The sequence below is a fragment of the Coffea eugenioides genome, chromosome 2, assembly GCF_003713205.1.
Source record: "Coffea eugenioides isolate CCC68of chromosome 2, Ceug_1.0, whole genome shotgun sequence".
NCBI lineage: Eukaryota > Viridiplantae > Streptophyta > Magnoliopsida > Gentianales > Rubiaceae > Coffea > Coffea eugenioides.
Window position 1 is genome coordinate 72,433,865 of NC_040036.1, and position 27,964 is coordinate 72,461,828.

Here is a 27,964-nt window from a genome sequence, read left to right on the forward strand (position 1 = left end):
ATAGAGGTGAGCTCAACTCAAACTGAATTTTGACAAACGGAGACTTCCCAATCCGACCGACGGCGAGAAAATGGCAGAGGGAGACGACGGGGAACAACCACCACAGCCGCCAAATAGCAATGACCAACGGCCAAAATTCGTGATAAACATACCCTCATACGAAGAAGTGATGGAAAGCTCTCAGCCCAGAACGGTGCCGTCTTCTTTCTTCGAACCTTCTACCTCTTTCTCTCAAGCCTTCAATTTCCTCAAGAATTCGGATTTCTACTCTCCGCCGCCTCCGCCTCCGCCTCCTCAACCTCCCTCTTCCGCCATTCCGAGGTATTCCCTGTTTCAGTTGCATCCTCATGAATGCAATAACTTCACCATTTTCTTTAAATTTTGAGTTTTCTTGTCCTTATTTCTTAGGCAAATTGGTCAATCTGAGGGTCCTTCAACTTCCTCAACGCCGTCGTTTTCAGCTTATGCACCTGTTCCCAGTCGAAATGCCATCCTTGTAAGCCATAGACAGGTAACAATCAATACTTGCATTAAGAATTATATAAATAAAAAGATTTATGCTTTATGTATTACCAATATTATGACTAGGGAATTGTTGTTGGCATTATCTTGTTTGTTAATGGCACTTCTCTGGACTACTCTATCAATGTAAAAATGCTGAAGGAATTTGTCATCAAAGAATAAGGTTGTGCAACGAACAATTTCATGCTATTTTATGTCAATACTATACTGTTTTCTCTTTTTTTTTTTCTTTTTTTTGGGGGGGGGGGGGGGGAGGTGGAGGGAGGTGGCTGGATTTTTTATTTTGTGGGGAGGGGTAGCACGTTAATCAGTAAAAAAGTCTGTAATTTTGACTGCAGTCATGAACTGCCTAATCTTGAATGCTTTCTTGCAAATTTAGAAACTTTCCACGAGCTTTTCTGCGTAATCCGTGTGTGTTGCAATCAATCTTTGGATGATCATATTTTTGAATGAGGATTGTTTGTTGGTGTGGTCTTACTTTTAATCAAATGAATCCGGAAATGGATTCACTAAATTGCAAAGAGTCACACTTGCCTCGCTTTTATAACCAAGTTGATCTTGTAAGAAGAGGAGTGTGGCATGGGTTATTAGGCCACGAGATTTTGACAAAAATTTTACATACTCTAAGGAAGGAAGATTTATAGTAGATTCTTGTATGGTTGATATCTATTGCATTGCAGCATTATAAAAGCATTTGGTTTTTGCCTTGATTGAGCGCAAATGCATTCTTCAAACTGCAGACTGCACAGTCCAGTCCAGAGTTTTAGTGCTATACATTATGAATCAGGTTCATTGCCATATTCTAAGTGACTGAACTTGTAGTGTCTCTTCTGAAACTTAGCTCTGTGTATTTAATTATCCTTTTTTTGTTAATTTTGTTCACATGCAGAAGGGAAATCCTTTGCTGAAACATATAAGGAATGTAAGATGGTCATTTGCAGATGTCGTTTGTGACTACTCATTAGGCCAGAATGCTTGTGCACTCTATCTAAGGTTTGGAGTTCTTCCTTTTCTTCACTTTTCCCATTGCTTGAAGTTAAAATTTCATTATTACTGTTATGGGGAAAATAGAAAAAGCCATGTCAAGAATAACTTAAATTGTAAAGATAGTTTACTTCTGCTGTTAGCATTAGACTTTTATTCTGGAATTTATTTCTGTAGGACTTAAATCATAATTTTGCCTGCAAGGGCTGGTTTAGTCTGCTGATATTTCTTCTCAATACATTGGAGCTAGCTAAAACAATGTCAATCCATGACAACCACAATGTCTCTTCATTTGTAGTTGTTGTCTGGTTAACCATACTACTTAAGCTTGTGTCAAGTTGGAATAAATTGGATGACTGAGAGTGGTGTTATCATCAAGTGAAATTCAGCTCAACTCTGCTGTTGGAGATATTAACTGCCTAGAATGATGCATAGAAAAACTTATGTGTGCATTTACTTTACTATGTTAATAAAGTCTAATTCAGAGAACTGTCATTTTCAATTTTGAGATGCAACCTGAATTATTCTCTTGTATGACATCCTGGTGAACAAGTTTCTTTACTTGTAGCCTTAGGTATCATCTACTTCATCCAGACTACCTTTATTATCGGATAAGGGAATTGCCGAAGAACTTCAAGCTTCGTGTAGTTTTGTGCCATGTGGATGTTGTAAGGCCCGGCAAACAATTGTTATTTTATTATTTTTATCTTACTGTTATTAATCTTTTTTTTTTTTTCCCTTTTGGCATTGTAGGAGATTTTGTTTAATTTCCACTTGTTGTGCATGAATCTCATTTGCTAATAGGTTTCTTTGGTTCCAGGAAGATGTTGTTAAACCTTTGCTCGAAGTCACAAAAACAGCTCTGCTTCATGATTGCACTCTTTTATGTGGTTGGAGGTACCTTCCTGAAATGAAATGTGTAGGAAAGTTGTTATACCCTAATGATTTTCTTTTAGTTGGAATCATCTATCATTTGGATTCCAGTCGTCTGTTGTATGTGAAGCTCAAGTGGATGATGGTGGCCTTTTCTAAGTCTTTATTAACATGCATAATTATTACCTACAAGATTTAGAATGTTTGAGGAATCAGTATTATTTTTGAAAGTACATGAGTTGCATATAATCAACCCAAATGGATCATGTACTTTTATTCATTATCTGGTGAAAGTTCTTTTGCCCTCTGTTGAAACTATTTTTGAGTGCTAGAGAGCTTCATTCTCCTAATCAAAGTCACTGCACTTGTCTGTGTTTTTTCAGCTTGGAAGAGTGTGGTAGGTACTTGGAGACAATAAAAGTTTATGAAAATAAACCAGCAGATCTTATTCAGGGCCAGATGGACTCAGATTATTTATCACGGGTAAGAATAATAATGAGTTCCTTGATTTGATGATCCATTTTATCTGAGAATGAACATTTAAACTTACTAATACTGAGCATATATATATATATATATATATATATATATATATCAAAATGGAATCTTTCATGGTTGTTGTTGGATTCTGATGCTGAAATGAGTTTACCTTCTATTGCAGCTAAATCATGCTCTGACAACAGTACGGCATGTTAACAAGACAGATGTTGTCACTCTTGGCTCTACATTTGGGGTATGCTGGTACAGTTGTGATTTGCAAGTAAAGGCTCTCATCATATCTTAGTCTGTTTTTCTAAATTAGTTGTCAACTCTTCCAGTCCCTGTCTAACATTATGGACGCATCGATGGAGGATCTAGCTCGTTGCCCCGGCATAGGAGAACGCAAGGTGCTTTGTAAATTTATTGTCATAATTGGAATTGGCAAACTATATTTTTGGCATGGCTGCTTATACAGTTTTGCTAATTAAAATGGTCATACGAGGAATGACATATTGAAAATGTTCTATGGTTATGTGTCTGTTGTCAGAGTGTCCCAGTCATTGATGCTTCTTTTAACTCATTTGGGGATGTTAAATGCTTCTTCCCTTGGGGGATGTTGGAGGATCTTAATCGTTGTTCTTCAACATTATATAATCAGCTGTTAATTATGCTTCAGGTGAAACGGCTGTATGATACTTTCCATGAGCCTTTCAAGCGTGTAGTTCCCATCCGTCCATCTGTTCCAGAAAATTCTGTCCATGTCAATGCCGAAGCAACCTCTGCAAGTGAAAATAAGGAAGATGACAAGGAAATTGAGGATGCAAATAAGAAGAGGAAGAAAGAATCTGAATTAGCCGTTAAATCAGCATTGTCAGTTGCTTTTGCAAAATACTCTGACAGAATTGGTAGAAAGAACAATAACTCAGAAAAAAATGAAACAGAAGAGGAAAGTATTGCTACCGTGGAAGCAAATGACGAACCAATGTGTATCGGCAAGGGGCCTGCAGGTCAATAGAAAAACTTATCTAGGATTTGGTCCCCATCCAATGTTGCTGTTTTTCTAAGTTTGTGGCCTTGGGTGACTCTGTTGTTGTCATTTTCTCCTTCTGCATTCCCTTATCTGCCATCCTCCTGCGTCCATTCCTTCTCACAATACCAGCCCGCTGAGTTAGGCATCTCTGAAATGTTGAAATGTAGGTAGTTTTTGTACATCACAAGTTGTAGGCAATTTATACTTTGTGCTGTAACATCTGTAACCATTTTTTCTTTTTCTTTGGACAATGGCAACTTCTGTAACTTATGCAGAAATAGATATTACGGAGAAATTTCCATTCAAAAACTTCAAAATTGCTAGACATAGTCAGAATTAGAAAATATTGCCAGAGAAAAGAAGGTGCTTTGAGTTACTCTAGAGATATTAAAGAATTTCAAATGGAAGCTTGCAGGCTTTTCGCCTCTAATTTTTCCTCAACAAGGATCGCTTTTCAATTCCGGGAAAGTGACACGAAGTTTGTTGACAAAGAAATATTACTTAATAAGGGAGATGGAAGAGGAATGGGGTCTTTACATCTTTTAGAGCAAAGCTAAGAGGAATGGGGTCTTTACCATGATTAGCAAGTAAACAAAAGCGAAGTGTTTCTAACATGTCTCTGGCAAACCTCACGAGACATCTCCTCGTTACCAAACCAAAACCAGGAAATATTCGTCTGAGCTGTAACCAGTTTTATTTTTTCCTAGTGTTGTGTTTCCCCTCTTTTAGTTCTTCTTATCATTTGTTACCATCTAAAGATTGCTATCTTGAAATGGGGTCCATTTACATCATCTGCATCCCCTCTTCAATAGTGCAGTGTCATTGTCTCCCAGAAGCAACTTATTCTGACAAATCCCTTTTGCATAAAAATCCAAGAACTGTCTGTTATGTACTGGATCATTTTAATGCCAATCAAGCAACTCTGCTGGATTAAGGTGCTCTGTAACAATCATAAGACAGCCTCCATAATGAAAATGAAAAATAACCTAAGGTATGTATACTTTGCTTAAACCTGTGGATTCTAAATTGCCTAAGTTGATTAGAAGAATTTTCGGCTACTGGAAAACATATCTGATGCTCAGAGCTATGCTAAAAGGCATTTCAATGGCAGGGAGAGTTTTTAACATTCTTGTTTTATCTTAGAAAGACGGTGTTGATCTTTGAGATACAACAGTAATTTATGGCCAAATTTTGTTCCTTTATCCAGGAGTAATTCATTGTGACACTAGAATGTATTCGTGAAGAAGTTTAGAAGATGATGAAAGAAGCAGAGCAAATGAAGTTGTTAACAATTCTGTGTACAATGAATTTGAATATAAGTAAGAATTATATATTATTTTTCAACCTCCTGTTTATAGAGCCAAAACGGATTTCATCTACCAAAACAAAATATACAAGACTTATCTGGTATACAAATTTATATAATTCACCCTGACTGTTATCTTTTTTATTGCTTCAGATTGCCTCGCTGATTTCATTACTTCCATTTTGAGCGTTCCAATCAGCATTCTCAGAAAGGAGCTGTCATGATAGAGCCATGGGAGAGAACCTATACAATTTCTGAATAGGCCAAAGAGTTGATTCTGTGAATTTTCTTTGCAGTTGCAACTCAAAAGTGCTTGGAATGGACAAGATATGGGAGGTTCATAGTAGTATGTTTCTGATTTCAAATATCTCAACTTCAGCAGTCAAATGGCATTACTTTCTTGGACTGACCGATTGAACAGATCTGAAGGAACCAGAGGGACATTTAGATGAGAGAATCTTGACCAGAGGGATTAAGGACTGCACAACATCTGTCATTAAAGGGCGATAATCTGCTTCTGTTTGCACACACATGGCTGCTATAGCAGCTATCTGAGAAAAGATAAAAGTTAGCAGAAAAAGCAATATTTAGTTGTTATACTTGATAATCAGGATTTCGTCATTAGAAACTAATCTCAACTTTACCTGAATAAGATCCTTCTTGGAATATTGGCCTTGCAGTGCTGGATCAACCATTTCCACCACTTTTTCTCTGTTAGTTAACCTTGGCAGAGCCTGTAATACATGGAAAGACGAACATTGAAGCTTTTGAGAGTTGGGATAAAGTCATGACCACTTATATAGCAAAATTCATTTCATTGTTGACAAGATTCAGGTACTTGTTCAAATTCCAGGGATTATATGGGAGCGGTTCAAAGGGGCAACGTTCACACTACGGCAGGAGGTGTACAATAAAGCCAGATTAGTATATAATGGTGATCATCAAGTACAGGACAATGAAATGTACTTTGAAAAAAAAAATTCACAAAGGACATCATTACTGACCCATGACACAAGGACATGCTCTCCAGGAGGGCGCTTGGTATCAATTGGTATGCGGCCTGTCAAGAGCTCCAGAAGAACCACGCCATAGCTATATACATCTGATTTTGTAGTAAGCTTGCCAGTTGAAGCATACCTGCAGCATTTCAAGGTTCAATGCAGGTTCAGTCAGCAGAAAGTTTGAAGAAGCAGGCTTAGAAATGGATAAGTAAACAAGTGTGTGACAATGTGTTAAAAACAGGACCACAGGTGCAATTTAGTTTCTTTTCTGAGGATGAATTGAATTGCTGCTTTAACCATAATCCTTCAATGACTAGAAAAGACAGAAAAATGACTGTGTACCTGATAGGGACCTTATTTGCCTTTGCATGTGCATACTTGTGTGAGAGTTGCATAATAATTGTACAATATGTTACAAACTTACAATAGAAGATGGAAGTCTGACATGTGATGGATTCAAGAAACTTACTCCGGGGCCAAATATCCGGTGGTCCCTAACACGCGCGTCGAAATGAGACCATTCAGCTTGTCTGATCCTATTTTCGCCAACCCAAAATCAGAAACTTTGGCTCTGAAATTTTGGTTCAAAAGAATGTTACTGCATTTGAAATCACGGTGGATGACTGATGGGGTTGTGTATTCATGCAGGTATTCAAGGGCTCTAGCACAATCCAGTGCTATTCTCAACCTTATTCCCCAGTTCAAAGTCCTACCAAATTGAGGATTGGAAGAGTGAAGAAGCTGCTGCAGAGTTCCAGTGGGCATGTATTCGAATATTAGGAGCCTGTGATGTTGATCAGCACAATAGCCAAGAAGCTCCACTAGGTAAGGTGAGTGCAAGCAGCTAAGTAAATCCACCTGCCAAAGCACAAAAAGGGACAACTTTAATTTCCTGTACAGATTTGAAGGAGTTCATAGTTTTGTATTTATTTGCAACATTACAAATATATATGATAAGATTAGGGAGCACTATCACTTCAGTGGATTTTTGTCTTCATTATTTCAGACCCATGTGCCTTTGTTTGAGGGAATTCATATGCAAGTACATGGTATACACTTGCAAATAATGGGGGATGAGGGAGTAACATTCCTGACACGTTCTATGAGGCAAGAAGGTAACAAACGGCAAAATTGCAGCAGAATGAGGGGTAGTGTACTCGTGTGGGCATGTGAATGAATGTACCCATGGCTCTTTAGTTTCTTTCCTCTCTCTCTCTCTCTCTCTCTCTATATATATATATATATATATATATATATATATTTTAGCAGTTTTGGGGGAGAGAAAAGTCAACAGCTAAAGTAATTGGAGCAGTTTATCCAACTTTGAGTTAACTTATAAGAAGCTGTTAACAATTTCAAAACTGTTGTTTATGCAGTATTATAATCACAATCAGCCACTAAGTCAACATCCTACAAACTATAGCTTTTTCTCAAGTCATATTTAATATTTGATAGCAACTATTTCTACCTTAAAGGTTGGGTTGGTTGGTTATGGTTCATGTGCAGCTAACCATTGACTAGGATAGGATAACACATCTCCACCTTTTGCATGAAATCAGCCATACCACAGACAAGCACCCATCAAATAAGTTCAATTAGGATGTTCAAGAAAGCAATGGCTGGACCAATGCCAGAAGTACCATTAATTTTTTAGGCAAATATCTCACTCTCCACTTCCCTTTATTCCCCAATGTATTTAGCCAAAGAGGGGAAAATACCAAAAACAAAAAATCTTCGAGTGAGCGGACAGGTGAGTTTAATTGACAAGCTTATGTAGCTTAAAAAAAATGGATACGAAAACTAGCAGCAATAAATGAGGTCCACTAACCTCTAATCGAAAGGCACGTTCCCCTTGTTTCCCTTCTCTGTGCAACATCTTAATTGCAGCGACAGTCCCATCACTCAAAATCCCTCTATACACTACCCCATACCCTCCATTTCCTATCACATTTGCTGCACTAAATTTGTTTGTAGCAATCTCAAGCTCTTTGTAAGTAAAAACTTGTACACCCCTAAGCTTGGATGCAGCCATATTAGTTGCACTGCTTCCATACAAACATCCGCCTTTGACATCTGCTCCAATTTCACCAGCAAAACATATACCCATAGCAATCAAGAACAGATAAAAAAGTGTACAAAAACAAGCAACTAAAGCAGGGATTTTTGCATTATGTCTTACCTGGACTTGAGCCTATGTTTATAGAGCTGTGAGCAACGAACATGCAGTCCTTGTTGCTGATGATGCTTCCGCTTTTGGTGCTGCCATGGCTCTTGTGGAACTGAAGTTTTCGAAGCATTATTACTAATAGAAAGATTGCTAGGAGTAAAATGACTATGAAGATGGGAATGACTATTAGAAGGATGGTGGTAGAAGGAAGAGCAGCGTGATGATGGTGATGATCAGGTTCCAAATGGTGGTAATTTTGGTGTGTTTGGGAGTGGTTTTGTCCTGCAAATTCAGGGATTGCAGGAGCTGAAATGGTGCTGTTTTCCATGAGAAATGCAGAAAAGAGTGAATGAATGAACCTAGCCAGAAGAAAAGAACACGAGAGAAAGAGAGAGAGAGAGGACAAAACGAGTCGAGTATTGTTGTGAAGTGGAAAGAAAGGCTGCAATTTTGAATATGTAGTAAAACAATTTTGTTTTCTTTCCTAGGATGATGCTCCTATATTGGTTTTGCGACCACATGATCCATATTAAATTGTAGTATTATTCTCCTTCTTAAAATGTTATATTGCCTCTATAAGCCCATAGTTTACCTAAATTGATAATTCCATAGAGCGTGTATCATGATTGTTGAGTGCTAGGGAATTGTCTGTACTTGAGTTTGTCTCTTATGTTGTATTGAGTACAGGGTCAAGTCTTTGTCTTGCGGTGAGATAAAATTGAAAGTTTTCTATGCATTTCATGACCGTACAAGCAAGATAGATAGCATATAACCAAACTGTAATCTGCACAACTTTATCATCTAAATACATGTGAAACTTCGAAGCAATCGACAGTTGAAATGGACTTGTAATATATACCATTAAGGAAAAGGATTTTGAACATATATGGTGGTTAATAATCACTGCATGTATAAGAATGTGTTCAAACTGATCTCCATCACCAAAATCATATACTACTGAGGATGACTTCAAGTGTCTCAAATAGGTTTGAGACACCGAAACTACTTTTGGTTCTGACTTCAAATCTCAGATCATGAATCTACTATATTTGAATGATTTTAAATGCACTGATTCATTTTAAATACACTGACAATGTATATATTAACACCCTAATATATAAACGCTCTTTTAAAACTACACTAGCTTCATTATGATAATGAAATAAGTCCGGTTTCTTCAAATAAATGCCCCACTTAGTTACACATTTCTTCAAGAATAAATCCACACAATTAAGAGTGAAAAATCTGGAAAACCCCTAAACTATCACCGTTATCCACTTTTAGCCCTTAATCTATTTTTGTCTCCAATTGAGACCTGAGCAATTAAAAGTGCATAGTTTAAGGAGTTTTAACCATTTAAGACATAAGTCAAAAGGAACTAAATTAAAGAGCATTTTTGTCCAATCTTAATCAAAAGCAACCGAAACTTAACAAAAAGCATCAAGAGTAGGAGCAGAAGTTCTAAGAAAAGAAAACCCTTCATTTTTCTTAAACTCGACATCAAATTTCTCCTCAAAATTCTCAAATTCATTGATTTTATACCTAAGAGAGACATGAAAAATTTGATGAAACTTTGGCCACCTAAGTATGAAATCAATGAATTTAGAAATTTTGTGGAGAAATCTCACGAAGAGTGTAAGGAAAATGAGAGTTTTCTCTTCCCAAGATTTTTACTTCTGCTCTCCATACTTTTAATTAAGTTTCCGATACTTTTAATCAAGATTGAACAAATATGCTCTTTGGTTACTTATGTCTAAAATGATAAGAAGTTCTTAAATTATATACTTTTAATTGTTCAGGGGCCGGTCGAAGATAAAAAAAAATAGATTAGGAGACAAAAAATAAATTAGAGACCAAAAGTGGACAGCGATAATAATTTAGAAACTTCCCAAACATTTGACTCTACCATTAATTAAGATGGCACTTAGTAACATTTTATCTGTGTTATATGATTGTATATTACAACAGATTTCAAAAGTTGTTCTATATTAAAAGGTGCAATTCCATCCACGTATAGTGGAAGCTAGTAGCAGGGCTCCAGATTCTTGTTTTGGCCTTTAAAAGAAAAAAAAATAAGAAAGAAAGAAATCCAGATCCAACTTGACCTGTGACCTGCGTCACAGGATATTCACAGGATATGATGAGAAACAGAGGGCGTTGACCTACGACCATCGCCGGTGGCTGCACTGGCAATGCATTGATTTATTGCGTCCACATGCGAATCGGACGATCCGGAATCGGTGTTCCGAAAGTCAATTGCTGCCCTGAATTTTAGGGAACCCAATTACATTCTCCAGTCCGGTCAGCTTCAAACGGATTTTGGAATATACAATCACAATGCGGATTGTAGAGGGCAAGTAACAACCAGTGGGATTCGCTTAATTTGAAATTGAAAAAAAAATTCTACAATAAACAATTTTTAATTAATTAAATTTTGATATGGTGTTATTTTAATGTCTACATTCATTATACTAATACATTCATAAGTTCGAGTTTGCAAAAGCCCAAATCCATTCCAAAACCCTTCCTTCCAACCCTACAAAAAATAGAAATAGAAGAGATGATAGCCCAAAACTATCTCGTGCCAGATGGGAGCAGAAAGTTTAAGTTTTATTTTTTTTTTTTTTGAAAGCAACCATAAAGTTTAAATTAAGGGGACCAATTTTAATTCATGTAAACTAAGTAGATAACATAAAATAATTTTAAACTTTTACGGGGCCAAAATTTTAAATTTTTTTAAAGAACATTTTTTCAAAATTTTCAATTATCTACGGAAGGAAAATCAAAACTTCTAGAACTTTGGGGGGGGTATAGGGGCCCTCCGGGCTCCCGCTCCCCTAGGTCCGCCCTTGCCCGTGCCAAAGAATTGTAGGCATATTAAAGACGCTGTGAGCTACTTTGTTGGCTCTTTTAAGTTCTATCCGAACTTTTTCAAATCTTCCGTATGCTACATCACAATAATACAGGGGATGATCAAGACGGGAATACAATAGAAACGTACAAGACCTACTCATCTCATTCTGTTCACAATCTCATAAAACAACAGGAATGAGAGGGAGAGCATTTAGAGACTTAAACCAACTGTACATGTATGCATGTACCTGTGTGTGTCTCTATACATATACATATATATGTATATTGCAAGTGCAAGATTTCGACTATCTGACGTAATTTCAAGTCCCTTCCGGATGACCAACTTACCATAGGCAAATTAGCTACAAATCATCATTGGCATGGGCTAAGCATCTCATGCCTGACATAACATTCAAAGCATCAAACTGGCTTCACATTCAAAAGTTAAAAATGTCACATCTGTAAAGTCACAAACTTCATGTGGCAATTACACCTATTGTGTTGGAACAATTACATTAACAATACCAGCATGAATTGAATACAAGTAGGGCCAAAGCCCAAACTTAGGTGAACATTGCAAGTCTGAAGTTCAAATTATCTTTCCAGACATGGATGCCCTATTATCACCACCAACCTAGTAAAGCTTTCCAGTGTGTTGTACCAGTCATTCATAATTGCTCAATCAATATCAGTCAGAGTTGTGATTTTGCTGTTGAAGTGTGCTACTTTTGACACACAGGATTGTCGTCCCTTATCATTCGGTTAACTTGAACTTTAAAGAGCTTGATTTTTCTTACCTCTGCTCCCAATTGAAGTACAGAGTACAAGGAATTGTGGACTCAAAATGATGGACCAATCTTGAAGAGTCATTTCAAGCAATCCCCCTCATTTAAGTTTTAACATAAAACTAGGCAAGGGGTACCACAGCACCTCAGTCATCTGGAAAACCTAGAAAACTGTTTAGAAGCTTGGCAACTGGAGCTGCATCACCAGGTTGATATGGAATTAGAGATCCCAAATCCATATCAGCAACGGTTTGGTAAAGTGTTTGGGGGCGAGCACAAAATAAGTGTTTTCTCTCCGCCAGTTCTTCTGCCAGCTCACTTTGATGATTGTCCATTAAATCTTCATTTACTACCACAATCAACGGTTTCTGTAAACGTAATGTCTCAAATATGCTCCCTGACCCTGAAAAATTATGGAAATTTGTTATACATTCATCTAGTCATTTTCTTTTCAGCTAAGGGGCAATCAGATCTGGTCAATCATTGAGATTTGTCTGACCTCTATCCTTAACGGCTTACAGTCTGATTAATGTAAACATCCACAAGAATGTGTTGCCAAATAGGAAAACAAGTATGTGTTTGGAGATAAGCTACAAGTAAAGGCAAAACTGAGGGGTAAAATGTAAGAGAGTGGTGGGAGTACAAGAAGAAGAAATCTTCCGTACAAATGTGGCAATTAGTAGGGTAAATGCAAGCTTAAGTATCTTAATTTCCATGGCTTGGATGGAATAAAGGAAACCAAAAAGTGTATAAATAGGTAAATACAAATATATACAGGTGTAGTAATTTTCTGACACAATACTTGCAAAATCAAAACTTAATCAGCAGCAACACACACACTGTAGTTGAGTACAACCGGCATTTTCTCGCATGATAGATCCTAAATTTAAATTAGGGACTGAGTAACACAACATTGAACTAGTAAAACAATTGTCAACAAGCCAAATTGCACAACCTTGAAACATGTAACATGTTTGGTATATTAGCATTATACATTCAGTGATGCTTTGTATTTTGTCCACTTCATGAAACAGACAACATTTGCAATACCATCTTACATCAAAAGTACAAAATACAGACAAAGTTGAAAACAAAATTTGAAGCATGAAGCATTCTGCAGCAGCCATGAAATGACATGTTAAAACCAAGTGAAATATCTTTTCAACTTTATATCAATATAAAGATGGGAGTTGATGGTTTTTCACGATAAATGCAACACCAAAGATCTACAGTCGTTCAGTTTGAACCTCCATTGTGGCCGTACATTATGATATTGTACTAGATAGCACATAATGTCCTAAAGACAATTAAGAATCCAGATAAGCTTTGGTACTCGAGAATTATGCATCTGTAGAGGTGTACTATGCACATGTAAAGGCACCTCTAATTATTTAACAATGCCACCACTAGCTACTGGAAACATGCATTAGTTATAAATGCAGCTGTTTTTGCAACTAATATACAATGGGTGAGAAATTTTAGTCTGAAAAGAGTCAAAAGCAGATGCAATTTAAGTACAAAAACTAACATAATGAAATTGAAATAAGATGAGCATTTACCCGCATGACTGATAACAAGAGATGCAGATCTCAGATAGTCAGCGATGCTTGATGAAAATGTGAAGCAGTCTACTTCCAGAGACCCATTTTCTCCAGTAGACTGCAAAAAGAAAAGTTTAAGAGAAATTAATAAACAAGTAACAATTAGTACAAACTCAGAAGAGAAGGTTTCGAGTGTTAAAGAAAAATTTCAAGTCTATCCTTGGTATCAAAGAACCATTGTCTAAAACTAGGAACTACTTTCCCCAAGAAAAATCAACATATAAGTAGGCGAGATATTCTAGTTCTAGTTTATTTGGCTAACTCATTCTAAACATCACTATATATAGAATGTAGTAGTTGCAAGATTCAATGTCTAATGACCACTGCTCTATCAGATTGGAGTTTTTGTCCTAGCCAGACATCTAGGAGACACATATTGATTAACTGGCAGTGTTCAGGCTATAGCAACATCTAAGACTTAACTCTTTCGTTTCAGCATACATTGAGGACTTCGCTTATATTTAACATCCCTTTCGTTCAATTACTTAAATTCTTTTAGCATTCTCCAAACAAGCCATCTCTTATAGGCTTCCCAACTAATCTAGACTAAAATTCTAGCTAAAACAAAAATGGGATTGATGCAATAACTTTGGCTATATTTTCTTCCATTTTGGGTTAAATGCTGAACAATCAAAACAACTAATAAACAACTTAAAATCTAAAACAACCTTGTTTAGTGGAGCAATCAGAGTAAAGGAAGCAAAATATTTACAATTACCTTTGCAGGAATGTAGGAACCCCGACCCATTTGAATCAGAAGGTGAGCATAGCCTTTTTTGAAAAGTTCTTCCTTAACTTCCTGAGTATCCACTGCTCTAACTAAAGAATCAAAACAAGTTGTCCCGACTGTTACAAAAACCGTTCTCCTTGATTTCAAATCCTCATCTGCCTCGGCCATTTAAGAGTTCTTCAAGTTTTTCAAAGCAAGACTAAAACCTACAACCTGTCCCAAAAAGGCACATGATTTCTCACATATTCAAAATCAACATGCTGCCATTGACAGAGGAAAGAAGGAAAAAGAAATCAACCATAAAAATCCGTTAGAGGCTTAGTATACATCTAGTCATCCCAAAAGTTAGATTTATAAAAATTACATGCAAATTCAGCTCAAAAGGCAGTGAATTCCCTAGGAGTTAAAGGTACAAAATTTCAAGTCGACTAATCCATCACATACTCGCTATTTCTGCCAAAAGAAAACTTCTAAAAGTTCTCCAAAACTGATAAAAATTCAAAGATGAGAAACTCATGAGCCTTAATGTCAGTGGTCGAGGAAAATCCTTTTCAATCAACCAGCATTCATTCTTGCTTGAGCGCAACATAGGTCACAAATATTATATGCCTTGACAATGACACTACCACTAATCAAGAGCCAAGAACGACAAATCATGTAATTCACTACCCTATGCTTAATCCATACAGCAAGATTGTGTCAGGAGTTGCAAGTTAGAATGCAACCACCACCTAGACCATACATAACAATCTAATATCATCTCCAAAAGATACCACAACAAAATATTTTCGCAGAAGTTGTTCATGAAGATTTATATTGAGAGTATTACACAAACCCAAGCAAAGGCCTTGGGTCCTTACAGCAATAGCATGCATCTTCTCCATTAGAAACTACTGAAACATCCCACCATAATTATGATCAAATTAAACTGGGTAACTGGATGACCATTATCTTTATAAGCTTTATCATCATCACTTTGTTCTTGCAACAATCACATAGGCATGTGTATTCAACCATATCATAAACATAATTATACTCACTCCCTTATTCTCAATTTATCCAAATAAACTGCAGTGAGAAGACAACCTCAACATCAAATCCAGTAGATCACATTACTACCCTTAAAACCAAACAGAGAATTGCATGAAAATTGCCTTTTATTTGAATAGAACAAAATGAAAACATATCATTTAGAATATTTGAAACATTTATGATTGAATTGGGTATGCTCTGTCAAAAAGTTTCATCTCAAACATTACTAGGAATTAGAGTATCAACTTTGAAGGGGCAAACGTTATTGACACGTAACATAAAAATGTAGTCTTTCTGCCAATTTGCACATGAATTAATAAAACATCTTGCCAAAAAGTACCATAATTTAGAAGTGACTGTCTCAGATTGTGTTTCCCCACAAAATTTGGGCAACAATTAAGTTTTTAACAAGCTTCACAGGAAATCATGGGCTGAAGAAAGTATTGGACAGGAAAATCAGTGTTTTCTACACAGATGCTCTTCTAACTTGCTACTAGAATGGTAATTCAGTTCATTTGCAAATCAAACCTTTCCAATCCACACAATCATGTGTAAGCTGCTGCTAACACTATGACCAGTATGCAAGAAACATAAGCACTACAACCAAAAGACCCACAACTCCTAGTCTTCACCGTAGCCAGGCTCATGCAATTGAAATGTGATAACCCCAAAAACTCAAGTTAATTAGCAAGCCCAAAAGCTTTAATTTAATAAATACTGACTGGAAACTGAAAACCTAAAAACAGAGACAGACCTGTTCCCACCTAATTATTGAACAATTTAAGCACAGAAGGAAACAATAAAAAAATGAAGATATCAGGAAAAAAGATGAAGCTTTACCTGCAATCACTTGCCGGCAAAATTCCTCGCTCGATCTAGGGCTCTGGGTTAGGCAAATATAGGAGGGATTTAGACAGAGAAGATGGATTTAATTGAGTAGTGATTAGAAGAACTAGGAGAATGGGAGGCGGTGGTGGCAGCTGTAGAGGAAGGAAGGAAATGATGAAAATGATGTTATGGATTTAGGAAGGGATGGAAGCAACCAATTATGAGTAAATTTCACTAAACAGTCGATAAGTTTCATCGGATAAATGGTAAGATTCATGAAATAAATGGTAAGATTTGGTACTAGAGGGGGAACTTCTTTTAACCACTACAACTTACCTTTTTTCAGTTCGAACTTATCATTTTTAGTCTTTACTGGTTCTTTTGGGCCTTACGCTATGCGCAAGAGTGCCCAAGATCTACTTAAATCAGCTTAAATCAAAAGTTAACCAAAGCATGTAATATTAGCAAAACAATGGTTATAAACTCGTTCAAATGATTTTGGGTTTTTCTAATGGGTGCTCTTAGGACACTCGTTAACACACCTTCACATAACCTAACATATATATGCATATACTAATAATTACTAGTTTTTTGGGCCTTGCGCTTTGCGCGAGCCTGCCCAGGTCCTATTTTTAATAAAATCAAATAAAAACATGTAATATTAGCAACAAATTGGTTATAAACTCTCTTTATCCATAATACATCGAGCTATTTGAAATCAAAATCACTAATTAGTAAGCACATGATCTATTACTTCAAGAATCAGCAGTTCAAAGTTCAAGGTTCCAGTGCTAATCAAATTCTAGTACTGAACAAGTTTCAGCTGTTCTCTGTTGCCCCAAATTGCACTCCGTCACAAAAAAAAAGTGTTGACCTGAGTTCAAATTGCAAAAAAGGTTATTAGATTATTCAAGATACAGCCGTTAACTTGCACAAATTTTGAATACAAATTTTGTGTTCAACTATCTCGAAAAAGGAAAAAAAAAAACAGCATCTTAATTGTGATTCAATCAACTGACAACCCTTAAACAGTGCCAAACCAAAACTATGCAAATCCACAATTTTAAAACAAGAAACTCCAACTTGGGCACTTGAGATACAAAATGTTCAAGTTGTTGGTGTGGTAGTTCCAATCTTTCCACGCACACTCTTTACGACATCATTCTTTTCAAATGGCCAAAGAACGTCCTCCAAGGCCATACTGACCAACCAATCAACATTAAAATGACACCTAAGATAACTAATGCAAGAAAAATAGCAGGAATTTCTTGAATCTGTCAATAAGCTGCGTAAAATAGTTGAAGCATAAAATCTAGTACAATAATACACTTCATTGAAGAATCTCTATCAGTTCTAACCAAAAATAAAAGCTACACATCCACGCATGCACAATGTTATGCGTTCCAAATGCAATAATAAAAAAATCTAGAAAGAAGTAAAAAACATATCAATGTATCGGAAATGCCAATTAAGGTATTCACCACCACCTTTCAAACCAATGAACAAAAGAGAATTGCTAGAAACCAAAACACAAGTTGCTTTGCAAACAACAGATAATTCGGGAGTATGCCTAGTACAGAAGTGGACAAAAGTTTCCCAATCCAAGAACAAAACAAACCTCAGGAGATCCAAATGCAATTCTAATGAAAGCCTGCCACTGTTCAGAAGAATCACAATATATAATTGATTAGATTATTGGATAAATTAGCTATTCTATCTTAACATCTTTACAATAGTCACTTGCAAAGAAATGCACAAAAACTAACCAGAATTTTCACAAAAATCTTTAAAGTTTAGCATGTATTTCATGTAAAAAACTAGGACCGAGAAAGGCATGGCCTCCAATGACTAATGATGTACCAATGTCCACATGACCAAGCGCATCATCTTTGATACTTGAAACAAATATGCAAGCTCAAGTGCTTCATGCCCAGAGAGCAGATTAAGGCAGTTCAGATACAAGTGTAAATTTTTCCCTGCTACATATATAGCATAGTAAATTACATCTCCAGTAATTGCTATACTACTCTGAATGGAGCACTGATATACACAGAAAATATACTTAGAAAGTTGACTACTATAGTCATTTTATTGTTGAAGAATTGCAGTAGCTTGATCTGATTGATCAAATGACTAGCTTAGGAAATTATGCAATATAGGAATTAGGAATCCCCATTTCAGTAGGAATGCTATTATCAATAACCTTCACAGCTTTGTGAATTTGATTGGCTTGTGGCACAAGTGCTTTCTTGACTTCTCAGAAAGGTCTCCAGAAGAAAACACATGACAGTAGTAGTCACCACTTTTCTTCCTTCTGCAGAAATCCTCCTAAATGACCCTAAACCCATCGACCATCCTGACATCCTTCCTTGTTCAGCATAACAAAAATCAGTTTTCTCAAAGTTGTAATTATTTCCTGTCCACTTAGGTGTTGGATTTGACACAAATAGAAGTTTGGGTCAACTTTCATGGATCTATGGTGATTATAACAGCAAACAGCCGATTGCCTCTAACAAGAAGAATGCATCAAGTTTTCTCATCCAGGGATGTTGATGCTTATGTTTGACCAATCATCCTCAGGCACCATTCACATGACATTTACTTAGAATTGAACTACAATGGTCGTGGCTTCTAACTATTTTGCCACAGTAGTCTTAACAAACATACATCAGATCAGTCCTTTAAAATCAAACTTAAAAACTGTAGTAAAGGTTGTGCTAGAACTATCCATACGCTAAGCCAAGCCTAAAATTCTCATCACAAATGACCTGTAGGGAGAGTAATTCTTGCATCTCAATATTTGAGATTCACAAACATGCTCCAGCAAACCATTTTTGCCACACACTATTCTCTATTTACATACTCCACTTTCTGCATTTTAACTATTAACTGCACCACCCATAGACATCTTATTCTGCCGAAGCACAAATGGCAAAACTGAAATGGAGATAGTACACCATTGATGAACATAATAAGTGACAACAACTGCAGCCTTGTGTAATGAGAGAATATTTAAAGAGAGAAGTATGCACTACAACAATTTTGTTTGCTGTTGTAATTTGCATAAGATACTTACCATTTGAAAAAAATGCACATTCTTTTTGGCCTATTTGAAGCAAAATAATTATGCACAAAATTAGTGGTAAAACTAACAATATTTTGTTTGATGTCAAACAGCCAAGACACAAACCCCCCCACCCACCCCCCCCCCCCCAAAAAAAAATAAATTTCATAAACTATCATTCTTGGCTATAGAAAGTATTGAAAAAGACATAGTGGAAAAGACTTGGATTCAATTCCAATACCTACAACTACTGTTTTTGATTTATTATATTCACTGTGAGGTTTTTGGTCCAACCATCTTATGTTTGTATTCATTGCTCTTAATCAATCCTTCAATTTTTCATTTAAAACATCATATCCTTGGAACTTGTGTTTGGGATAAATAACTGATGATATCATATAATATATAGCTAAAACCATTATTTCATCCAAAATGGTGCCAACTTGAAGCGTCAGAAATATATTCACGCTAGTGCGATATTGTCCTCTCGACATCTTAATTCTTACCACAAAATACTCCACAACTATCAATTTAACTTTTCACCATAAGAAAGAAATTATCAACTGATGGAAGTTTCATGCCTAAGATAACTCTATATGACATATCTAAGATAATCAAAAATCCAGATGATAGTTATATGCATGTGAAGTATGAGGCCATAGGTTGATAATATTAGTTTCGAAATTGAAGACTAAATAAGCTTTAGCATTTAAAAAATTTCAGATTTCAGAAACATAGCACATTAAATTACACAAATTGGCAAGTTTACTAACCAATTTTGAAGTTTCAATTAAGAATCACTGAATCACCAAAGGCGGCTTGAAGCACATGCAATTTGAGATTTTCAAACCCTGCAAAGATCATACCAAAATACTTTAGCGCATAAATTGGTCAGAACACAAATCATGGGATTAAATATTCAATCAATTAAATACACGTACAGGGGATTAAAGATTCATTTAATCACACACAGGTAAAGCTTCAGTATGTGTTTAGATGGTCATTTTTAAGCATTGTTTCTTAAAGCTGCGTAATTCCTTGGGCAATTCATATCTCTGGCAAAACTGTTTTCGCAGATAAACTTCAATATTATACTGAAAAAGAAGTACTTTTTGGCAAAGGAAGAGTAAGAAGAGTGAAGAAGCATACAAACCTTGCCAATCTCACAAAAGATGGTAGCCAGGAAGAGAGAGGGATCGAGCAGTATTGAACAGTGGCAAAAGATTTTAACCACCAAGAACACAAGATGGTGGAGGAGAAAGAAGGTGAGGGGAGGGTGTATACCAAGCGCTTGTGAAGGAAGAGGCTGCCTCCTACGCTTATGCGCAAGCGAAGGGTGCCAAGTGTCAAATAATCAACTAACGCTTATTGGGAAAGATGTCCAAATACTTAAAATTTTCTGGGGCTTGCACCAATATACCTACCAGCTAGAACCTAAGAACAATCAAGTGAAAGTATGCTTAATATTCAAAATACAAATTAACAAATAGCTAACACGCACAGTAATTAGTAGACCAAAATCTTCAATCTTACGACCAAGAAGCAACAAGAATAACAAAAAACAAAAATTAAGTACTCTTAAACAACTACATCAGTGAAATTCATATCCAGAAGAAGATCATTGTAACAAAAACAAAGAGTGATGGCAGCAAACATGGAATCAAAATTCAGCCTTCACAATGAAGATTAGATATACACAAATACCTCATCAATAGTATATAGAGAAACCTCTCTAAAACCTTTTGCTTTATGCTTGACCATCCACCGACTGGATTAACAGAGAAAGCTCATCTCTCCCCTCCCTACATACCTTGCAAATAAACGGACCTAAATGGAAAACACAGAAATGCAGGTAGCCTCAGGTCCACTACATTAAAGTGGGAAGAAAGCTTGACGTGACCGATAGAATGCTCTACTTAAAACAGAACGTTAACCCAAAAAAGAAAAAATCAAATCACATCCCATAACCAAGTGAGATACCTCCAAATAATGTTTCATGTATGATGAAAAGCCGAAAAGGATGTATCAAGAAACTGTAGAAAGAGATAAAAGAACAATAAAGCCCACCAAATCGAATGAACTGAGTCTCATCAATTGATCCAAGGGGAAAAGCCCCAATATTAAATCAAAGCTTTGGGAATCAAGCCGCTGGCCTCAACTAAAGAAATACCAGAATGAGAGCAAAACTGAAGCAGTAAAATTATAATTGGTTGGTTCAAGGACAAGAGAAGGGGCGCATAAAAAGAAGGCTGTGGCCGGAAGAAATTTAATTTGTATCTTTGATTTCAAAATTGCGATGTTTCTAGGAGAAAGAAAGAACTTGGCTGGTATTAAAAGGAATACTGAAGTCTAACAAGTGAGGACGAGGAAGAGGCAAAAGGGTGGAAGAAATTTGAGAGAGGGGGGGAAGGTTTGTCTTGGCCCACGGGAGGGAGAAGAAACTCATAGCATTGATCAAGGAGTTTGGAGTATTTGGTGAATTTACAAGAAGCCATAGTTCACAATTCAAGGGTAAAATAGGCACATGAGGGTAAAATGGTAAAATCAAGCAAAACCGCAAGTGCCACATCCTGCACATTTCCACGCAATCACACATCTAGCACATTACCACTTCAAATTGAAATCCCAAGTTAACCCACCTGCTGAATATGTTAATCGAAGATCAGAACACTGTTCATAACTTCTTCACTCTTTTATTCTGTTAGGAATTATTATTATGATATGATGTCATATTAAAGAAAAGAAAGGTTGGGACCGCTTCAGAGTCCAATGGATGTTGTATTTGGAAAAATTGCATCAAAATATTGAGTGATCTAAAATTTTAAGCCTGCAAAATAAAAAGGGAAAATCGCCAATTTGGTCCATAAACTTTTTTACTTAAACCAATTTCGTTCTTTATGATTTTTTTCACTAATTTAGTTCTCAAATAATTTTATCGGGTTCAATGTAGGATTTATTGGGTGGCGGCACCATATTTTATGTATTTTGCACGGCAGATCAGAGGTATATTTGGAATGACTGGTTCGATTGTCTGAATTACTGCATATTGCACGTAAAAGCCCTTACACCCATTCTTCAAGTTCACACCATCACGCGGCCATAGGTCCAAAAACAAAATTTTCATGCAGGACTAACAATAAAATCAAGCCCCAGATGACATTGGATCTTGTATATCACCTCTCCACTGCTGTCAATATCTAGACCAGGATTAACATCAAGATCGTCAGAAACCAGGTCATATATATAATCATCCATCATGTCCAGAATATACAGGCCAACAGGTGGTATAGTGGCCTTACATATCATCTGCATGATAGGATCTAAACTCCGCATTGGCTAGTCAGGCTCTACAAATTTGTTGCTCATGTTATTTTCATCCACCGGATCTCTGTAGGAACTAGGGATGTAATCGAGCCAAGTCAAGCTCGAGTATTGCTATACTCGAGCTCGACTCGACTCATATATACCTAGGCTCGAGCTCGGCTCGAGCTCGACCGAGTACAAAAAATCGATAATCGAAGCTTGACTCGAGGAACTCGCTTTAAGCTCGAGACTTGACTCGATAAGGCTCGACCTTTAGTCAAGCCTTATCAAGTCGAGCCTAATCAAGCTTTTTGACTCGACTTGACCGAAAAATGAGGCATATAATCAAGGTGACGTTTTGGGAAGATCCACAGGCAAGCAAGTAGCTATCAGTTGGAGTAAATGAGGCATAAAATCCATGATTCATCGATACAAATACAACCAAAAGTATCCACATTCTACCTCCCACAGTTAGCATCTTTAACACCCCTAAGTTCTGCGAAAGTACCCAAACTAACCAAAATTCCCCACAAAATTCCAAAACTCAGCAAAACATGAGCTGAGCCACCAGATTGAGAGACAAACAATTATCTCAAACAGCCACAATATCCCAACTACCACAAGCTCAATTCAAGAAACCAATGCCAAGATGGCAAGATCTATCCAGAAATTCCTTTTCCCCACAAATATCACTAATTACTAACTAAAGAAAGCTGATTTAAACAAGAACATGTCAGAAAAATATATTCCTGGTTCAGAAATGGACCATAGTCCAGCAGAATTACAAGTGTTTGAACAAGATATAGAAGAATGAAGTTGAAAACTCTTGTCACTAACCTGACCCGACTAACAGAACCAAGAATAGCTTTGAAGAGTGAAATGCTGGCATGAAGTAGAAAGCAGACAGCCCAGCAAAGATGACCTCAATGCCACCATTAAAATGAAATCCCAGAGGCATAGATGGAAATTTGAAGATAAGAAAAGAAAAAAATTATTCCATCAACTATCTGAGAAATTAATAGAACAAAGGAAACAGACCATGCGGGACAAGTATAGCAGGTTACACAAAATAATTAATCACAAAAATTGGCTTAAACTTATTTGCATGTATTGAATTAACTCTTAATCTAAACCTAATGTAGGTTCATTCTAACAGTCTGGTAGACCTGAAGATCAACCATAATATCCAGAAAACAGGGGCCCTTGCAGGCTGGTATCTTTTGTTTTAGTGTTCCTTCCAAAGTTTTTTGCTTCCATAAATTTTGTTACATAACTAAAGCAGCAGTATAGTACCATTCCACTAATATGATGCATATCAAGACCACTATCCAAGAGCCCCTCAGCCAAGTTAGCCAATGAGTAATTTAATGAAGACAATCAGGAAAGAATCACAACCAATGCAAAAGATTTTTGCACTCGCAACTCTTGTCTCATTGCATGTTACACCAGATGACCGAAAATTTTCCAGCAATTAATTGGTTTAGCAATTGTACAAAACTCAGAAGAGCTGCGGCGAAAATTACCAAGACACCAACTTTAACAAACTCAGAGCCCATAATATTTGTCAGGGGGCATCACAATATGATTGGAGTAACCAGATGCGGTAATCAATCATAGTACATTAGAGCAGAGGCAGACATACCAGTAACCAGACGCGGCGAGCTCACTCTGTAGCGATGGCGATGGAGTCTGACAGATGCGGCGAGCAACGGCGTCGGCGACGAACGAGAGACTGAGAGTAACGGAGAATCGGAGACAGGGTTTAGATCTAAATCACTCAGAGTCAGTGGTTGGTAGGGATGTACTTCGAACAGAAAGTGAATTTCTTCTCAACTTTCTTCGAGTTCGAACAGAGAAGAAAGTCTGGAATTTTGCACAATTTTTTGACACACTCGTCTTTTCTTCCCCTTTTCAGACATTTTTTTGTTTTGGGTCTTTTTACAATTATGTTATTACTTTTTTACCATTATAAAATTTTATTATAAAAAAGAGTTATTGTAAATTCCGTAAAACTTATACCCATAATGATCATTTTATAATTATAATATATATATTATTTAAATTATAAATATATTATTTAAATACCCCCGACTCGACGAGTAGCTCGACAAGCCTCGAGCCTCAAAATATTGGCTCGAAACTCGACTCGAATGACAATCGAGTAGCTCGAGATTCGGCTCGAACTCGGTCAACCCGAGTTCAAACCAAGCCGTTGACCGAGCTACTCGCGAGTTACTCGATTATGACTCGACTCGCGTGCATCTCTAGTAGGAACTGTAGTCAAAAATAGCAAAAAGCAACTTTAACTAAACCAATAAAATGTAACTTGAGTCGTGTTTAAAACACTGTCCTAAGAAACTATTTCGTGAAGTTAAAATATTTTTTCAGAATTAAACAAGCCTTCTTCTTGTTTATAACAAGAAGTATCAGAACTTTAACAAGCGTCGGCTAAATCCAGCAGAGGGGGAAAGTCAGAGAAGAAGAGAAGTAGAGGAAGAAAATTGTCAGAAAGGTATCCACTATCAGCTGATGGTGTGTCTCTAAAGTGGGAGCACAGCTGCTATTTATAGGCAGCAGAAAGTGTACGTTAGTAAAATATAATATTTGATAACTTAAAAACGTGACTAATTTTCTGTGTAACTGAAAGGTAATGTTGAAAAATAATATCTGATAACATAGAAACGTGTGTAACTGAAAGTAACGTTTAATTTATGTTAATAGATAGTAATGTTAAAAGAGAATGTTATCTTCTTAGGAAAAAGCCAAATTTTGATCACAGGCAGGGGGGAAATCCGTCAGTTTGTACTGAAACGGCCCAACTCAATTTCTTATGTGCACGAACCCACACTAGTTATTAACTTAACATAATCCCAATAACAGACTACACATTATAAATGATGAGAAGTCCTTTTAGTTTTTCGATATGGGATAAGATCTTTTGAAATATCCATTTTATTTACAACAATCTCCCACCTATTTCAAAAGATTTTGGTCAAAATAAAGAAATAGTCTACTGGATTTATTTGGATGAAATATAATCAATTTGGTGTCTTTTGGACTATGAACCAAATTTAGATTGACAAAACATGACCTACAGAATATTGGTGAAATATGAATTTCCATGAAAAAATACCGGTTTTCATCCCCAAACCTTGGGCACAAGACACATTTCGTCCCTCATCTTTCGGGCATGACACATTTGGTATCTGAATTAATAATTTTTGACCAAATGTCATCCTCAGACGGCAATTTAGCCAACCTTTAACGGACCGTTAAGTAAATGTGGCTATCTGAAGCAAAATCAGGTGAAAAATGACGTTGTCTTCACTTTCCCTTTTTCTTTCACTTCAACAACTTCCTCTGCAAATTTCCAAGACTAAGCTCCTACTGCAAATTTCTCTGAGAGTAAACCCCCTCTTCCAATTATAAATATATAATTATAATTATATAATACATATAAATATTACTTATACTAATATTTTATATAATTATAATGTATATTAGATATTAAATCTAATCATTATATAAATTTATATTCATAATAATAAATATAATTATAATTATCTAATTTATTAATATTATATACACATATATATTATAAGGGATAATTTCAGAAACCTCCCCTAAATTAGCTTATGGAAAAATGGGAAAATGGATAATTTATGGAGAAAAGTCGTAAAAGCTGGTGTTTTATTGGAGAACTGGTTTATTTTTATTTTATCCGATAAATAAATTTGTTTATGAAAAAATGGGTACTCTGTTCTTATAATAGAGGAAAGCCATAAAGAGCTGAAGTTTTATTCGAAAACGAGTTTATTTTTATTTTATTCGATAAATAAATTTATTTATGAAAAAATGGGTACTCTGTTCTTATAATGGAGGAAAACCCTAAAGAGCTAGTCTTTTATGGAAAAGTGATACTTTATAGAAAGTGACCGCGATTTGGTTTATGAAATTATCCAAAAAAAAATTAGAATGAATTTGTTTATTTAATTAAATAATTATTATATATATATTTATATAATGCATTATATAATTATACTAATATTATTATAAAATATATAATTATAACTATATTATATATAAATATTAATTATACTAATATATTATATGATTATAAAGTATATTATATATTAATTATAATTTTTAGTATATATTAGAATATTTATAATAATAAATATAAATATAATTATATAATATATTATTACTATACACACATATATATTATAAATATATGCACATACAATATATATTTATAAATATATATATATAAAAATATATTATAGTTATTACCCTAAATATATTAGAGTTATTAGGGTATAGTTATTATAGTTATTATAGTTATTACCCTAAATATATTATAGTTATTAGGGTATATACCCTAATAATATATTTATATATATTTATAAATGTATATTATATGTGCATATATTTTAATATATATGTGTATATAGTAATAATATATTATATAATTATATTTATATTTATTATGATAAATATACTAAAAATTATAATTAATATATAATATACTTTATACTCATAAAATATATTAGTATAATTATATAATGCATTATGTAAATATATATAATAATTATTTAATTAAATAAACAAATTCATTCTAAATTGTTTTTTTGGATAATTTCATAAACCAAATCGCGATCACTTTCTGTAAAGTATCGCTTTCCCATAAAAGACTAGCTCTTTAGGGCTTTCCTCCATTATAAGAACAGAGTACCCATTTTTTCATAAATAAATTTATTTATCGAATAAAATAAAAATAAACTCGTTTTCCAATAAAACTTCAGCTCTTTATGGCTTTCCTCTATTATAAGAACAGAGTACCCATTTTTTCATAAACAAATTTATTTATCGGATAAAATAAAAATAAACCAGTTCGCCAATAAAACACCAGCACTTTATGGCTTTTCTCCATAAATTATCCATTTTCCCATTTTTCCATAAGCTAATTTAGGGGAGGTTTATGAAATTATCCCTTATAATATATATGTGTATATAATATCAATAAATTATATAATTATATTTATATTTATTATTATGAATATAAGGTTATATAATGATTAAATTTAATATCTAATATACATTATAATTATATAAAATATTAGTTTAAGTAATATTTATATGTATTATATAATTATAATTATATATTTATAATTGGAAGAAGGGGTTTACTCTGGAGAAATTTGCAGTAGGAGCTTAGTCTTGGAAATTTGCAGAGGAAGTGAAGACAACGTCATTTTCCACCTGATTTTGCTTCGGTTAGCCACATTTACTTAACGGTCCGTTAAAGGTTGGTTAAATTGCCGTCTGAGGATGACATTTGGTCAAAAATTGTTAATTCAGACACCAAATGTGTCATGCCCAAAAGATGAGGGACGAAATGTGTC

General features: G+C 35.4%; 3 protein-coding genes across 13 annotated transcripts; 1 reads left to right on the forward strand and 2 right to left on the reverse strand.

Moving 5' to 3' along the window:
* The first annotated feature begins 17 nt into the window (after positions 1-17).
* On the forward strand, positions 18-4,189 carry LOC113762597 (DNA excision repair protein ERCC-1). The gene is made up of 9 exons (XM_027306112.1): positions 18-321; positions 409-511; positions 1,412-1,515; positions 2,075-2,174; positions 2,327-2,403; positions 2,763-2,862; positions 3,041-3,112; positions 3,198-3,266; positions 3,536-4,189. Exons 1-9 carry the CDS (start codon positions 71-73, stop codon positions 3,872-3,874), a joined length of 1,215 nt encoding a protein of 404 aa, XP_027161913.1. The 5' UTR covers positions 18-70; the 3' UTR covers positions 3,875-4,189.
* A 1,008-nt stretch (positions 4,190-5,197) lies between these two features.
* Positions 5,198-8,908, reverse strand: LOC113761688 (probable serine/threonine-protein kinase PBL7). Its single transcript, XM_027304783.1, has 6 exons — positions 8,376-8,908; positions 8,025-8,269; positions 6,666-7,054; positions 6,200-6,332; positions 5,840-5,929; positions 5,198-5,746 (listed from the first exon to the last, which is right to left on the reverse strand). Exons 1-6 carry the CDS (start codon positions 8,689-8,691, stop codon positions 5,588-5,590), a joined length of 1,332 nt encoding a protein of 443 aa, XP_027160584.1. The 5' UTR covers positions 8,692-8,908; the 3' UTR covers positions 5,198-5,587.
* A 2,666-nt stretch (positions 8,909-11,574) lies between these two features.
* LOC113762818 (UDP-N-acetylglucosamine transferase subunit ALG13 homolog) lies at positions 11,575-24,414 on the reverse strand. Of its 11 annotated transcripts, none has more exons than XM_027306422.1 (8): positions 24,202-24,414; positions 23,397-23,481; positions 20,961-21,083; positions 20,030-20,107; positions 16,205-17,066; positions 14,321-14,545; positions 13,561-13,660; positions 11,575-12,404 (listed from the first exon to the last, which is right to left on the reverse strand). In XM_027306422.1, the coding sequence occupies exons 6-8, from the start codon at positions 14,498-14,500 to the stop codon at positions 12,148-12,150; spliced, it is 537 nt and encodes a 178-aa protein (XP_027162223.1). In that variant the 5' UTR covers positions 14,501-14,545; positions 16,205-17,066; positions 20,030-20,107; positions 20,961-21,083; positions 23,397-23,481; positions 24,202-24,414; the 3' UTR covers positions 11,575-12,147. The 11 variants fall into 11 exon arrangements, with proteins under 11 accessions (XP_027162223.1, XP_027162229.1, XP_027162224.1 ...); XM_027306428.1 differs by lacking the exon at positions 24,202-24,414 and having other exon boundaries at positions 16,205-16,247; positions 16,947-17,066; positions 23,397-24,190; XM_027306423.1 differs by lacking the exon at positions 24,202-24,414 and having other exon boundaries at positions 16,205-16,344; positions 16,947-17,066; positions 23,397-24,190.
* Between the last annotated feature and the right edge of the window lie 3,550 nt (positions 24,415-27,964).